The following is a 14,775-nucleotide window of genomic DNA, read 5'->3' as shown; positions in this document are numbered from 1 at the left end:
AAAAAAAGCACACCAGAGCTTAAAAATGGGACATTGCTTACCAAAATCCAGATGAGGAAAAAGCTGCACCAGCTTGGTTAGAAAGAATAGTACATGCTGGCACAAAGGAAGCTACCCAGCGGGTTCCCACCTCTTCCAGTTCTGGACCTTGCTTTGCCTTTGTTCGTGTTTTCCTCCCATTTGCCAGCTTTCCACTTGGTTTGCATCTACTCTATCTGCCTCACTCAAGCTCGTGACCCATTCCAGTCTTGGTTTGGGTGAGGCATTTGCACGTAGCATGTCCAAATATAATAACACAAGAGAAAAAAAATTTTTTTTGTATGCTCAACATCAGCAGTCGAAACCAGCCCAGGTACCAACTGTGGAACACACCATCATTTACTCATGTGCAAGTTCAAACTGAAGTTAAGAAAATTAAACAAGTCCTCAAGAACCAAAGGATGACCTTGAGCCTATCCCACCTGAATTTGAAAATCAGTTCAAGAATAGATTTATTTCCCCCTGGATAAATCTGAAATCTTGAACACTAATGATTAAAAACCAGAAAAGCAAAAGGTGGTTACAAAGACAAGAAAGAAACAATAAAAAAAGAAGTCAGAAGAAAATATAAAAATTGCATCAGAGCATCGAGAAGTTAAAATAATGGGAAGAGATGCCAAAATAAAAGAGGAATAGAAGATTTCAAAGGGGAGCTTGAGAAGACAAAGCCATGTATTATAATAGAATGTACAAACAGCTAGAATTAGAGAATAGAAAACAAAGAAGTTATTTGACATTTCTCAAGTTGAAATGAAAAAGAAATTCAAGACTCGAGTTGCAATACTGAGAGAAGCAATGGGGAAAATCTTGAATAATCCAGGAAGAAGCAAGAGGGAAGAATTATCTATCAATGTATAAAAAAATTGCTCAGTATGGAAATATTTCAGCAAGTACCATATGCTCAAGACCCAACGGTGATTAGAGAAGAAGTTCAACCTGCATTAAAAGCATTGACAAAAGTAAGGCCCCAAGAATAGACAGGACACCAATTGACATGTTCTAGCTTACAAATGCAACATGCTCACCAGTCTGTGCCAGGAATTTTGAAGACAGCTACCTGGCCAACTGACTGAAAGATATTTTTATTTGTTTTATTCCCAAGGAAGGTGACCTATTAGAATGTGGAAATTATCAAACAATATCATTAATATGACATGTAAGCAAAATATTACTGAAGATCATCCAAAAATGGCTAGAGCGGTATATTGACAGAGAACTGTCCTAAGTTCAGGGTGAGTTTAGAAGAGGCTGTGGCACCAGGGATATCACTACTGATGTTAGATGGATCTTGGGTGAAAGCAAAGAATACCAGAAGAATGTTTAGTTGTGTTTTATTGACTATTCAAAAGCATTTGACTGTGTGGATCTAATTATTGCTAACATTGAGAAGAATGGGAATTCTAGGACCCTTAATTATGCTTATACAAAATCTTTACCTAGACCAAGAAGCTGTTGTTCAAACAGTGTAAGGGACCACTACAAGTTTTGTTTTGGTTTTTTTTTTAATTGTATTATTTTTACGTGTACCGTCAGATCTGACTGGTACAGGAGGAGATTGCCCCCTCCTTCTCCAGCAGAGCATCTGGTGGATTTGAACTACATAACCCTGGGATTGCAGTGCAGCATCTTGCCACTAGGCCACCAGAGCTCCCTGAAAAACCAGTACAAGCTTTAAAATTAGGGAAGGTGTGCATCCTTCTTCCATACTTATTCAATCTGTAGGCTGAGCAAATCATTCGAGAAGCTGAGCTTTATGAAGACGGTGGCATCAGGATTGAAGGAGGACTCATCAACAACCTGTGTTATACTGATGACACAAAGTTGCTTGCTGAAAGCAAGGAGGACTTGAGGCAGAGGACCAAGGTCAGCAGCCTTCAATACAGATTACATCTCAACCTCAAGAAAACAAATTCTCACCACAGAGCCAAAGAAAGTACCATCATGCTTGGAAAGTTGGAGGTTCAGAGAAAGGGAGATAAAGCTCAACAAGATAGATCGATACAGTGTCTCTGGCGATATATAAACGTGTGCTGGGATGAGAAGGATGGCATAAGATAGGGTTCAGACCTGTTGTTCACAGATTGATATCAGCATCATGATAGGTGGAGAAAGATTGATATTATCATTTATGGGAAGCCAAACTTTATACCAAATATTATATGAAAACCCTTGTTCAGGAATTGAAGGAATTACAGGTATATAAGTTAGGGTTCCTCTTGTGGCAGATCCTAGAAAATGAGCTGTTTGTTCCCTGCAAGACAGGAGACAGCAAGGGGCCCCCTACAGAGGGAGTGTTACTTCCTGAGCTAGAGTTCACCCTGAGGCATCAAGGTTAATAGTTAAGGGTAAACCAAATTCTTGCATTTGTAAACCCCTCCCTCCTGAGTCAAGCTGGTTTCCAATAGAAAGAGCTTGGCTTCATTTGCATTGAATTCTCTTTGTGATTTACTTCCTGATATTTTTCAATAAAGATACAGAGAAGCTTGGCTTGGGGTCTTCAGTAGAGAATTGCTGGCCCCCTGTTTTATGCTCTCTGGTCTATCACATTCCTGGCTGTTTGTCTCTTTATTAATAATTATAAAATTATTCCATTCTTTGGGACTCTCGGTCTGCAACAATCAATTATTTCATCTTACTTGGGTCCACAATCAACATAGTTGGTACTAGCAGTCAGGAAATCTTGAGACATAGAGCATTGGGAAAGTCAGCTATCAAGGACCTCTCCAAAGTCCTTAATAGCAATAGAGTCAGTTTAAAGGTGAACCTGATTCAACCCCATAGTCTTCCCCCACTCCCAGTCACCTGTTATGTGTCTGAAAGCTGGACATTAAATAAGGATGACAGGAGAAGCAGTGATGGCTTCGAGTTTAGTTTTGGAGAATGTGAAATATCCCATAGACTGCCAAAAGAAAAAATAGATAAGTCTTAGAGAAAGTGCAACCAAAAGGATGGCAAAGTTCGTCTCTGGGCATGTTACTGGGAGAGCTTATTCCTTGAAAAGGACCATTATGCTTGGAGAGTTGCAGGATCAGCGAAAAGAAGACCCTCAATGAGATAGATCGATACAGTTCCTTTGGCAATGTATAAAAGTGTTAGAATGATAAGAATGGTGTAAGAGAGGGTTCAGATCTGTTGCTCACAGGGTCACTGTGAGTGGTACTTGACTGGACAGCCCTTAGCAACAACAATGCACCAAATCTTTCTGAGAAAGTTACTCTCTAACTGTATGTGGAATTTGTCAATGTATGTGGATTTCATTCATGAGTGGTTCACAAACTTTTTTATTTCACACATCTATCTCCTAGGTTTGACACTCAAGGCTGGATGAAAAGAAAATTGAGAACAGATATTCATTATCCACTCACCAATCTGGACCTCACTCCTTATATTTGTCCACTTTCCCGGAAACATTCTAAATACAATCTCTGTGCAGTGGTGGTAAGTAAAATATTAAAACTGTAAAAAAATAACACACTTTCAAAGAAACATTTAGTTATTTGATTATATCCCTACACTTTCCATCCATTCTTATAAACAAAACAGAGCTTGCAAGATCTTTGATCTTGAACATTAGTGTGGGAATAGTAAAATGAGCTGGTCATTGCCTGTTCACTTTCATGAAATGAAACTGCCTTTTGGTCTAATCCCCTTATTTGCTCCTTTCATGAACTGCCCTTGGTGGTGTTCTGTTGTTTTTCCTTCTCTTATAAACCAAACATCAACTTCATTGCCAACAAGCTGGTTGTTAGTGACTCTTTTAAGTGTGTGCCTCACTGGGCTTCCTAAGCACTATATCACTGCCACATCTTTCTTCTGTGGAGCAGCTGATGTGTTCACTCTTGAGCTTTTTGTTTAGAGCTCTTACCCAGGACACCACCTCTTCTCATTAGCATCCTCTGCTCGAAGTCGCTGATTCCTAGCCAACTCTCCAGCAGGTTTCTGAGGCTGTAAGTCCCATGGGAGGAAGTCATCCATCTTTTTCCTGAGGTGGTACTAGTAGATTCAGCATGCTTGTCAGCAGCTCTTGTCTCCTCTATTTCTAAACTCTGCATTATGTCTATTTTCATTCTCATCACTCACTTTTTACAATTGTTGCTATGGCTTTTCAGAGTTCTTCATTTTAATGTAGCCGTCCCCCTCTAACAATATGGATTTTTTTTTTTTTAATTTGTGTGTGTGTGCCATCAGTTGGACCTAACTGGTACAGGAAGAGATTGTTCCTCCTTCTCCAGCAGAGCATCTAGTTGAGTTTGAACTGCGCACCTCTGGGACCAATATGGAATTTTTATAAGTGGGGTGTGTTTTTTTTTTCTATTTCCTTCTAAAAGTTTTACTATTTTACCTGAACAAGATTTAAAATTTGTTCTAAAATTACACATTTTTCAATGTTTTAAAACTTATTAGGATTACATTTCTCATTATGTAGATATTTTAATAGCGGTTCTTAAGTTTTCCTTACTCATGCATGTGTCTAATCCCCTTATTTCTCCTTGAGGAATCTTGCCACATTTTTTCAGTGATTTGAATAAATATACTTGTGATTTGCTGATTTCACTATAATTCATAAATTTTTATCTTTATTTCCTTTCTCTGTACTTGCTGTTTGGTGTACTTAAGATTGCATTTAAAAAAATTCCAAGTATATGATTTTTCAGTGGTCTCTGTGTGACAGATTTCTGACAGAATCAAATTATCAGAAAATATCAATATTCTATCTGTTCTTTGATATATGTTACTTTGTATGATGATACTTGCTTGTGACCTAGTAATATATGTGCTTGACAATAATTTTGAAATTATATTTTTAGGGTTTTACATACACTTACTTAGGTCTGTCCTGAGGAGGATGAAACGAAGTTATTCTTTGGAGGCAGGTATTTTGAGGCTCCATCTGACATACTTTGGACATGTTGCCAGGATGGACTGGTCCTTGTAGAAGGAAATCATGCTTGCAAGGGTGGAGGGACAGCACAAGAGAGGAAGACCCTGGATGAAATGGACTGACACAGTAACTGGGGTAATAAGGGTAGGAGTGTCAGAGACAGTGAGATTGGCTCAGGATAAGCCAGGGTTCAGAGTTATTGTGCACATGGTTACTATGACTCGTAGTCAACTCAATGGCATATTAACAACATATATCCATTCAATATTCGATTATTACTCACTCAGGACCATCGAGTTGATTCTGACTTGAGGGCCCCTCTGTTGTGTTTCTGAGGTTATGAATCTTAACATGAAGAGACTGCTTATCTGTCTTCCATTCAAATATTATAGTGTCAATAACCTTTTGTTAGCTTCTTTTAAAACTGCAAGATGAGATTTGTCAAATTATTCTAGTAATTATTTCATTTTCATAATTTGAAGGTGTGTGTCATTTTTGAGTGGCCTAGTCAGTAAGGAGTTGTACAACCAACCCAAAGTAAATCTCTTCTTGGCTACTTACAGCTGCTGAAAGGCTTTGGAGGGTCAGCTAGGAATCAGTTCAGACCTAACGGAAATGAGTGTAATTTTATTTCCAGTGAACAGTCTATTTAGGATTATGGGGGAAATCTTTGATCCTTTATCATAAAACTATGCCAGTTTAATTTTGGATGCTGGCTTATTTTTTCTTCTTTTTCTTTCAAATATCATTGTGTGTTACTTTACATTCTTTAAAAACGGATATAGCCTAATAAACAAATGCCAGTGCAATCATCATCAGAATTAGGAACTTAAACATCACCAATGCAAATAACTGCCTTAGTCCTAGACTCCTTTCCTATGACCCCATGCTTCCTTCCCAGGTATTACATTATCCTGAAGTCTTACTACTGACTTTCAAATAATCAATCTCTATACACCCATCATCCAGCTTCAACAGTTCCCAGTCACCTGAAATACCGAAGTCCTCTCCCAGCACCGTATTCTCAGACATGGTCAGAAATACATACTGTGCCCCCTATGTTTTGGGAGTATTTTACTGCTTATATAGAAGTCTTTGAGTTTTAGAGATTTTTTTTTAACTGAATGGCTAATTTTATAGTATTGTATTCTGTATTGTTGTTGTTGTGTACCATCTAGTCAGAACCAGTAACTGACCCTCCAGTGGGGTTTCAGAGGCTTTTAGCTGCATGGGAAGTGAATACCCATCCTTCTCCAGAGCAACAACCAATGGATTGGATCTGTGTGTGTTCCTCAGAATACTCTGGGATTGCAGCACAACTTCCTGCCACTGTTGTTGTTATGTGCTGTCGAGTTGCTTGCGACTCATAGCAACCCTATGTACAACAGCCCTAAACCCTGCTCTATCCTGTGATCGCACTGCCTCTGACACACCCATCCCGATTACCCCAGTCAATGAATCAATCCACCTCATAGAGGGTCTTCCCCTCCTGCGCCGTCCCTCTACCCTACCAAGCATGCTGTCCCTCTCCAAGGACCCGTCCCTCCTGGCAACATGTCCAAAGTATGTCAGACGAAGCCCCAGAATCCTTGCCTCCAAGGAGCAGCCTGGTTTAACCCTCTCCAGGATGAATCTGTTTGTTTTCTTGGCAGTCCTGCCACTAGGCCACCATTAATTATTTTACATTTGTTGAGACTTACTAATTTCTATTTAGTACAAGCTTGTCTGGTTAAAAATCTACCTTTTTTTTTTTAGGGGAGTCTAACTGATGTTGTTGTTGTTCATTGCCACTGTGATTCACAGTGACTTTATTAAAAAATCCAAACCTATCCTGTGCTATTCTCATCATCTCTGACACACTTTAGCCTGTGGCTGCAGTCACTGTGTCAAGCCATCCCATTTAGGGTCTTCATGATGTCCCTTCCTAAGGAATAATGATGACAGAAGATTTGATACCTTTGACTTGTGGTGCTGGAGAAGAGTACTGAATATCTTTATCCCATGGACTGCCAAAAGAACAAAGAGATGTTGGGAGAGAGTGCTGCCTCAGTGCTTCTTAGAGGCAAAGATGACAAAGCTTCATCTCTCATACTTTGGACATGTTGCTGGGCAAGGCTATTCCTTGGAAAGGGACATCATGTAAAGATATCTTACAGCACTATAATTCTGAACAACCACATAAAGTGGCTTAATTTGATATACCCGTAAGGTTATTGTTGTTAGATGCTGCCAAGTAAGACCTATGAATAACCCTATGAAAATCTGAACCTAGTCCTGTCCTGCACCATCCTCACACTTCCTGACACACAAGAGCCCATTGCAGCAGTCACTGTGTCAATCCATCCGGTTGAGGGGCTTCCTCTCCTTTGCTGACCCTCCACCCTTCCCAGCATCATGTCCTACTCCAAGGAACAGGCCCTCCTAGCAACATGCAGAAAGTTCCTTCTTGCCTCCAGAGAGCACTCTGGCTGCACCCTCTCCAAGACATAGCTGTTCTCTTGGCTGTCCATGGGATGTCCAGTGCTTTTCTCCAACACCACAGCTCAAAGTCATCAATTCTTTTCCTGTCATCCTTATTCACTCTCCAGCTTTCATATGCACAGCAAGTAATGAGAAAGACAATGGCCTGAATTAAACACACCTTAATCTTCAAACTGACATCACTTACTCCTCAATAATCTGGAAAGGTCACTACCAGAAGATTTTTTTCCCAGTGCAACGTGTCTCATTTCAACTGTTGGTACCAAGGGTGTTAATTGTGGATCCAAGTAAGAGGAAGCTGTTGACAGTTTAAATCTCCTCTCCATCCATCATGACACTGCCTATCAGTCCAGCAGTAAGGATCTTTGTTTCCCTGGCACTGAGATGCAATCCACACCGAAGTCTGCATTCCCTGATCTTCTGCAACAAGTGCTTCAAATCCTCCTCACGTTTTGCAAACAAGGTTACATTATCTGTATAATGCCGGTTATTGATGAATCTCCTTCCAATCAGCAGACATCATTTATTCATTTGTCTTATATTTACCAAATTCTTTTTTTCCTTACCATCTCCTTTTTTATTATTTTATTACACTCTCTAGTCTCTCTCTAGCACTATCTGCATTAATTACTAGAAATAGAAGTCTAAAAGAATACTTTATATTCTTTTACCTTATGTCAATACTTTTCTTTTTTACACGAAGTCATCAAAACTAAACGTCCAAGCCATATCTGAAGATCAGAGTTGGCCAGAGCAGAAAAGACTATTTGGCAGATACTATGAACCAGCCTCAGGAAGCAAAACCTAATCTAACATAGAGGACTGGGAGGTCTATGAACCAGCCTCAGGAAGCAGGAGCTATCCTTTCATGGAGGACTGGTCAACAAAATCTGGGAGTATTAAGCCTGAAAGGTTCCTTGTTACCCTCTTCAAGGTCTTGAAGTTTTGCATTAGGGGCCCTCCAAGGACGCATTCATTCACTTCTTTATAATGATCCTGCTTTGTATCTTTTACTTTGTATCTTTATAATAAATCCATAATCATCAGCCAGTAAAACAAACAAACAAAAAAACCACCAAAAAACTGAACACAATATTCAGGTGTGTTCTGTTTAAACACTTCCTCATCTGGACATCATCACCAGAGGCTGTGTTTTCTACAATCAAATTATATCACACTACCTCAGATCTGTTGTTCCTAGGACTGGTATGAGCTGTAGTCGATGCGATGCTCCCTAACAACAATGGCTATTATTTCATAACTAAGAAAACTAAAAGCAGGTCAGCTCAGGCCACATGGCAAGGACCAGGACCAAAACATGTATTTTTAAAATCTCAACTTTGGTATATGTTTACACTAGTTCTAAAATTATGTGACGACCAAGAAGGACGGAGGTCTAAGGAAACATTTAATAAGCAATTCCTATGTATTAGATCTATAGTACAAGAGCTATCTGACAATAACTAGGTAAGTCTTAGTGTCTCATTTTAATAGATGAGTTAAAGTTCAAAAAGGTTTATCTCATAAATGTTTGTCGTATATCAAACCATAAAATAGTTTCTTTTCCTTCTACACAAAGAGTGCCTATTTTATTCTGTAAAAGGTCAAACAGCAACTATTTTAGGTTTTGCAAGCTATATGGGTTCCATTCAATTCTACCATTGAAAGCATGAAAACAGCCACTGGCAAAAACTGAATGAACTACCACAGGTATGCTAAAAGAAGCCTTATTTATGGGCATTGACATTTGAATCTCATGTCATTTTAACAAAGAAATAGTATTCTGAATTTGCTTAATGATATATAAAACCATTCTGAACTCACCAGCCATATAGAAACAGGAAGCAGGCTGGTTCTGGCACATGAGGTACCCAAGGTTTGCAAGCCCCTGTTCTACACCATACTCCTCCCTCTTTCCTGGGACAGGGTTACCTGGACTATGTTACTGAAGGAGGAGTTGCATATCCCTGTAAGCTGTGCCACAGCAATATACATTGGTATAAAAACCTTTTTTCCCTAATGCTAAAAGTCTTTCTTATGTCTTAACTTGGCCTCAGTATTAAACTGAAAACTCGTTTAGTCAAGTTTACTTCTTGCTTATTTTAAAGTTTTCTTAATGTCTAACATGTTGTTACTGAGTATCGTCAAGTCTAAACCTGCCCGTAGTCTTCCCTTCAGTGGATTTTCAGAGGCATTTGTCCAGCTTTCTCCCATGGAGCATTTGGTGGATTCGAACTGTGTACCTTCAAGTTGGCAACACAACTCCTTATTATTAGGCCACCAGGAGTTCAACTGCAATTCAAGGTGACCTCAAATGTTGACAGTTTAGATATACTAAGTGCTCAGTGTGTTATCAAATATTGTCCTATTGAACTGATTTTGTTAAATAGTCAATGGGAATAAAATAGTATAAACAGATCTAATGAATGAAAAACAATATATGCATAGTTTAACAAAATTAAAACTGCCTTTTAGTTTAATATCAAGGACAATTATAAGAAAATGCCTTCAAACCTACCTGTCTTGTCCTAATAATTACAATGTTCACATGTGAATACTAAGCATGATATTCATTGTCCCCACAGAACCACTTTGGTGACCTGGATGGTGGCCACTACACTGCTTTCTGCAAGAATTCCACTACCCAGGCCTGGTACAGCTTTGATGACACCAGAGTCTGTGAGATTCCAAGTACTTTAGTTCAAACTGCTACAGCGTATCTTCTATTCTACAGCTGTCAGCATTTTTCTGTACCCACTCAAAAACTCAAGAGCTAGGAAAATGTTTTCTGAAAAATGACAAAACAAGCAAGCAGAAACTGACAGTTAAGTTTTGCTTTGTCATTAAAGTCTAGCAATTTACTCGCATCATTAATTTTTAAGTCCTTCTGGGAAGTGTGCAATCTTTTATAAAGACGAAAGAAGGGCCTGGCCCACTGAGAAAAGGAACTGTAAAAATTATGCAACACTTATGGATGCTCACAAGGTCACTAGGAGTTCTAGTCAACTTGATGGCACCTACAACATTGAATGGGGAGCTTTCAAGTCACTGCAAGTTATGTGCTGTGTTCAGATGTAAAATTCAATATTTACAGGGGGGATTTTCTCATATGATTTCACTCACCAAACCACTTTCCAAAGATACTTCTTGGAGCTCAACCAAAATGGCTCAGTGACCTTAAAATGTGAATTCAGGTTAGCTCTCTAGTGGCCTACTGGCAAGAAGCTGCATTGCAATCCCAGAGGTTCGAATACACCAGAGAGGGACAATCTCTTCCTGTACCAGTCAGATCTGATTTGACAGTACGCACATTAAAAAAATAATAATAATAAAAATTAAAAGAATGTGAATTCAAAATATTTACTTGATAACTTAATTAAGAAGCTACAAGTCTCTTGGACTAACTGCAGAGCATAACAATTTCTCACCTTCACAGTTCAACTCACCCTCACCTTTTACCTTCACCCTGAGAGTGCAGTGACGGTGGTATATCTGCAAGCATACTTGTAGACCTTTATTTTTTTAATCTCATTTTTATATGCAGTGTCTTAATAACTTAATATTGCAACTGAGTGTCCTGAGGTGAAGTCTAAGTTTCTCGATTCCTTTTAATGCATCACTCTGTAAAGACGTAGTTCATAAGGGAATTCATTTTGCAATGTTATCTGATCCTATCCTTTATTACCTGAATCCTAAGAATTCTTCAACTCTTGATAAAATGGTTCTAGGTGATAAGTTATTCTTTCTTAATTTATCCTCTAAATATGAGCACTATGTGACATGTGGTTCTGGTATCAACTGAAGGTAGAGTGGAATTAAGCCCTGATGCAACAGGAAAAACAAACTGAGTTTTAAATTCATGTAGCAGGAGAAAGCATGTGTGTTTAAGAATCTATGGTTGTAATGTACTGTGTTTTGCAGAATAACATTAAAGACAGACCACTTACAGGGTTTTAAGTTATTTTTCTCATTAAGATTTTAATGTAGGTGTAAATGAAATTCTCATTTTAAAAAAATTAAAGAAAAGTTTCCATTTATTTTTTAGAATAAAGATTTAGTGCACAAATACAGCCCAAAGCCAACAGAAAAATAGCTTTGCTCTGTCATTTCCCTAAGAAAGCACTGCAGTTACTCAGAATAGGCCAAAAGAAGAAAAAAAAAAAAGAGCAATCCTCTCTGAGTTCTAGGCTTCACAAAAGGACCACTTTATACTATGTACATCGAATTGATGTGCAAGTGTGCAATAAATATATACACATACATTCCTATCTGCTTTACATCATTCTATTCATAATTGGTCAAGCTGGGATTTATAAATGTGAGAAGGCCATTAACAGTGAAAAGGAAAAGAAAGAATGTAATGGTTCTTATATCAATGGAATAATAATGCTTAACTTGAGAATTATTTTAACTTTGGAGCAGACTTAAAAAGTTGTTTTGAAGTAACTGGTACCTGTCAGGGTTGCTTACTGCAATACTTGTTAGATGCCTTACGTCAGTTTTTTAATATGAGCACTGACCTGAAATACATGATGCTAGTTAACACAGCTCCCACTGTCCTATGATTCCTCTAACTGGACCGCTGTCCAGTTGTGATTTGAAGAGCTGTGTGACTGAGTCTTTGAAAAGATAACTATCTTACTACCTATGTCTCCTTATGTGGCTACATCAGTTGCTCGTGGTCCCAATGAAGTATAAAAGAGAATATAAGCTGCTGAAGATTTCACAGAAGAGACGGAGATGTCAGAAACTTCATGATCATCAAACTTAAACCACCGCTGTCTTGCTGCATTTTTACAATAGGCAGTGTAGTGGCCTCCATCCAGACCGCCGTAGTGATTCTGTGCCAAACAGACAGAAAATCAGTTCAAATTGAGTGATTTAAAATATGTCACCAATTTCAAAGCTTCATGTTGTCCTTACTCTCCTATGAGGTAAGGAATCACAATGAACTCTTATTTTTATTGTTTTTCTTTCACTTGCATGACAGGTAGGGTGGGAATGTTCAATGAGATACTTACTGAAACAGAAAACAAATTATATCTCTTCAAATTGTTCCTTGGACCAATAACATATTGTGACAAATCGAGATTCTCTAATGGAAAGTCCACGGATGTCTGTAATTTCTGTTTCCACCTCCCATCATAGGAAAAACTAGAGTAAAACATTAGAGATAACAATGACAGAATGAATGTTTATTCATTCATTAACCAGCAGATTAGCCAGGATCACATAGCCATTCACATACAGAGACTATAATTTTACAAGGGATCTGTTCAAGACATTTATTTTTGTTTCTATTTTTCAAAGTAGAATCAAAGGCTCTGAGATATTAAGTTACATGAGCAAGGTGAATAGCTAGACTAACCATGCAGAACTCTGGTTTGCTGACCCTTGGACCAGCTACTTCCATGAGGGATGGTTAAAAGGTTTAGGTTGTGACCATTCCTCGGAAAAACCAACGTGTAAAATGCTATTTCTAAACACCACAAGAAAACAGAGGGTGAGAGCTGTTCTAGAGTTAAGCTTGTATTTTTAGAAGACAAGTGTAAAAATTTGTAGTTGAATAATAGAAACAATAACATTTAAGCAACAAAATACTGGGATTTTTGTTTATGTGTTATTATAAAATTGTTCTTTAAAAGCCTATATTTGTGCCATTTATATTTTTAGATCTTCTCTAAGAGTAGTATGCAGCACTAAACTCTTAAGAGTACAAATACGCACTCATGCATGGACTATCTATATATCCCAATAATCCTTAAGAGAAAGAAAAAACAAGTGACAAAATAAGCCTTTATTTAAAAATAAAAAGAAATTCAAGGACATGCACATGTTAATACTGAAACCACTAATTGTCTACAGGATTTTCAACAAAGCAAGATGAAAGAATAAAGTAAAATAGAAATGCTTTCTTTGAAACAAAAAATGACAGCTTACTCTCCTTAAAAAAAAAAATCTCTTAAAAACAAAACAAAAAACCAGTATTAACCAAAAATGCAGTTATCACTCCATGGATAGAATACTTGAACATGAAAATGAAACAGAAGGAAGAAAAACATCTAAGATTTCTTTTTCAACTTTCTCCATTATTCCTCATTCCTGATATTAGAGGGAGGGAAAAAAAATCCCTATGTTTCTGAGTAGAACTGTGCTCCCATGCTGTCTATTTTCAAATCAGAACTAGGCTTTTCTGCTGAGGCCTCTCTGGGTGAGCTCCAACCTCCAACCCTGTGGCTAGTTGTCTGCACGCCTACAAAAAGGCAAGAGATTCTTTATTAGCTGGGCAAACATGGACAAAAGTATAACTGCATCGTTAATCTACTTTATCTTTAAAAAATCATATACTTTACATTTAAAATATGTTGTTTCATTAGGAGCTTTTATGTTTTCATTTGATGATTTAAATGTTTACCCATGATGTGCAGTGATCATTTTACTGATTTTTTTTAAACTTCGAGTTATATGGAACAGTGATACTGTCATTTTTGCCTTAATGCTGTAAACACCAAGGTGAGCTAACAGAGTCCTCAATATTTCAGCTTTCCTAGAGCAGCTCTAATCTCTGTTACGTACTCTTAACAGAAATATAATGCCATATAAATAACACAGGACTTCATCTAAAACATACTGACAAGTAGAAAAATTTGTCCTGTTACCGTTTTAGATGCACTAAAAGCACAGGTGGCAACTTCCATATTTCTATCTTTTTCAGAGAATCCCGTCGGGCTCTGCAATGACTGCAGTAAAATCTGTTGTTATCTGTGAGTTTTTCTTCTTTGGAGAATAATCTAAGGCAATCCTGGTGGGGGAAATGAAGTAGCAGAGACTCATTAACTCATTTCTTCAACACCCTGAGCACCCATTCACTAAGTTACTCTGCCAGCCAGTAAGGATACAACAGTAACTAGAACAAGACAGGCCGTCCTCACAGAGGTTATGGTCTAGAGAGGAAGTGAAGAGACAAGTACAACTGTGTGTGTAGGGTTAAGTGCTCTGATGGGGGAAGGAGGATTATGCCAGGAAAACATAGAGGAAGACCCTTAGTAAGGAAGAGGTGCTGGAGAAAAGGGCATTCTGGAGAAAATGAGGAGAGTCAACAAGCTTCAGACATCATCACTGCTATGTGCGAAACAAGATATTTATCTGAGATCACAGAAAACCACTTACTTGTCAAAAAAATACCTAAATTAAGATTGTCTTACGCTCTTCCAAATCAACCTTTAAAATGTCTGAAAGACTATTTTTTAAAAAGATGTCTTAAGAAAAGTCATAATTTAAAAAGTCTACATAGGCATAAAAGAGCTGGACAATGACTAGGGATGATAGAAGGAGAACTGATGCCTTTGAGCTGTGGTGTTGGAAAAGAGGAA

General features: G+C 38.0%; 2 protein-coding genes across 3 annotated transcripts in view; one reads left to right on the top strand and one right to left on the bottom strand.

The window, feature by feature from the left end:
• Window positions 1–10,179, top strand: part of LOC102871943 (putative ubiquitin carboxyl-terminal hydrolase 50-like) — a 31,977-nt gene extending 21,798 nt beyond the window's left edge. Inside the window, exons 6-7 of the mRNA XM_006895312.1 lie at window positions 3,345–3,477; window positions 9,988–10,179. Coding sequence (XP_006895374.1) covers window positions 3,345–3,477; window positions 9,988–10,179 — 325 coding nt within the window. The remainder of the gene's footprint in view (window positions 1–3,344; window positions 3,478–9,987) is intronic.
• A 1,878-nt stretch (window positions 10,180–12,057) lies between these two features.
• The window catches only part of USP8 (ubiquitin specific peptidase 8), a 69,117-nt gene continuing 66,399 nt past the window's right edge, over window positions 12,058–14,775 (bottom strand). For both annotated transcript variants that reach the window (XM_006895310.1, XM_006895311.1), the window contains 3 exons: window positions 14,062–14,204; window positions 12,424–12,556; window positions 12,058–12,243 (listed from right to left, as the gene is read on the bottom strand). In XM_006895310.1, the coding sequence (XP_006895372.1) occupies window positions 12,058–12,243; window positions 12,424–12,556; window positions 14,062–14,204 (462 nt within the window). The remainder of the gene's footprint in view (window positions 12,244–12,423; window positions 12,557–14,061; window positions 14,205–14,775) is intronic.

Source organism: Elephantulus edwardii, unplaced genomic scaffold (assembly GCF_000299155.1).
Source record: "Elephantulus edwardii isolate Elephantulus edwardi_28Jun2011 unplaced genomic scaffold, EleEdw1.0 scaffold00164, whole genome shotgun sequence".
NCBI lineage: Eukaryota > Metazoa > Chordata > Mammalia > Macroscelidea > Macroscelididae > Elephantulus > Elephantulus edwardii.
This window is presented reverse-complemented; position numbering and strand designations above follow the sequence as displayed.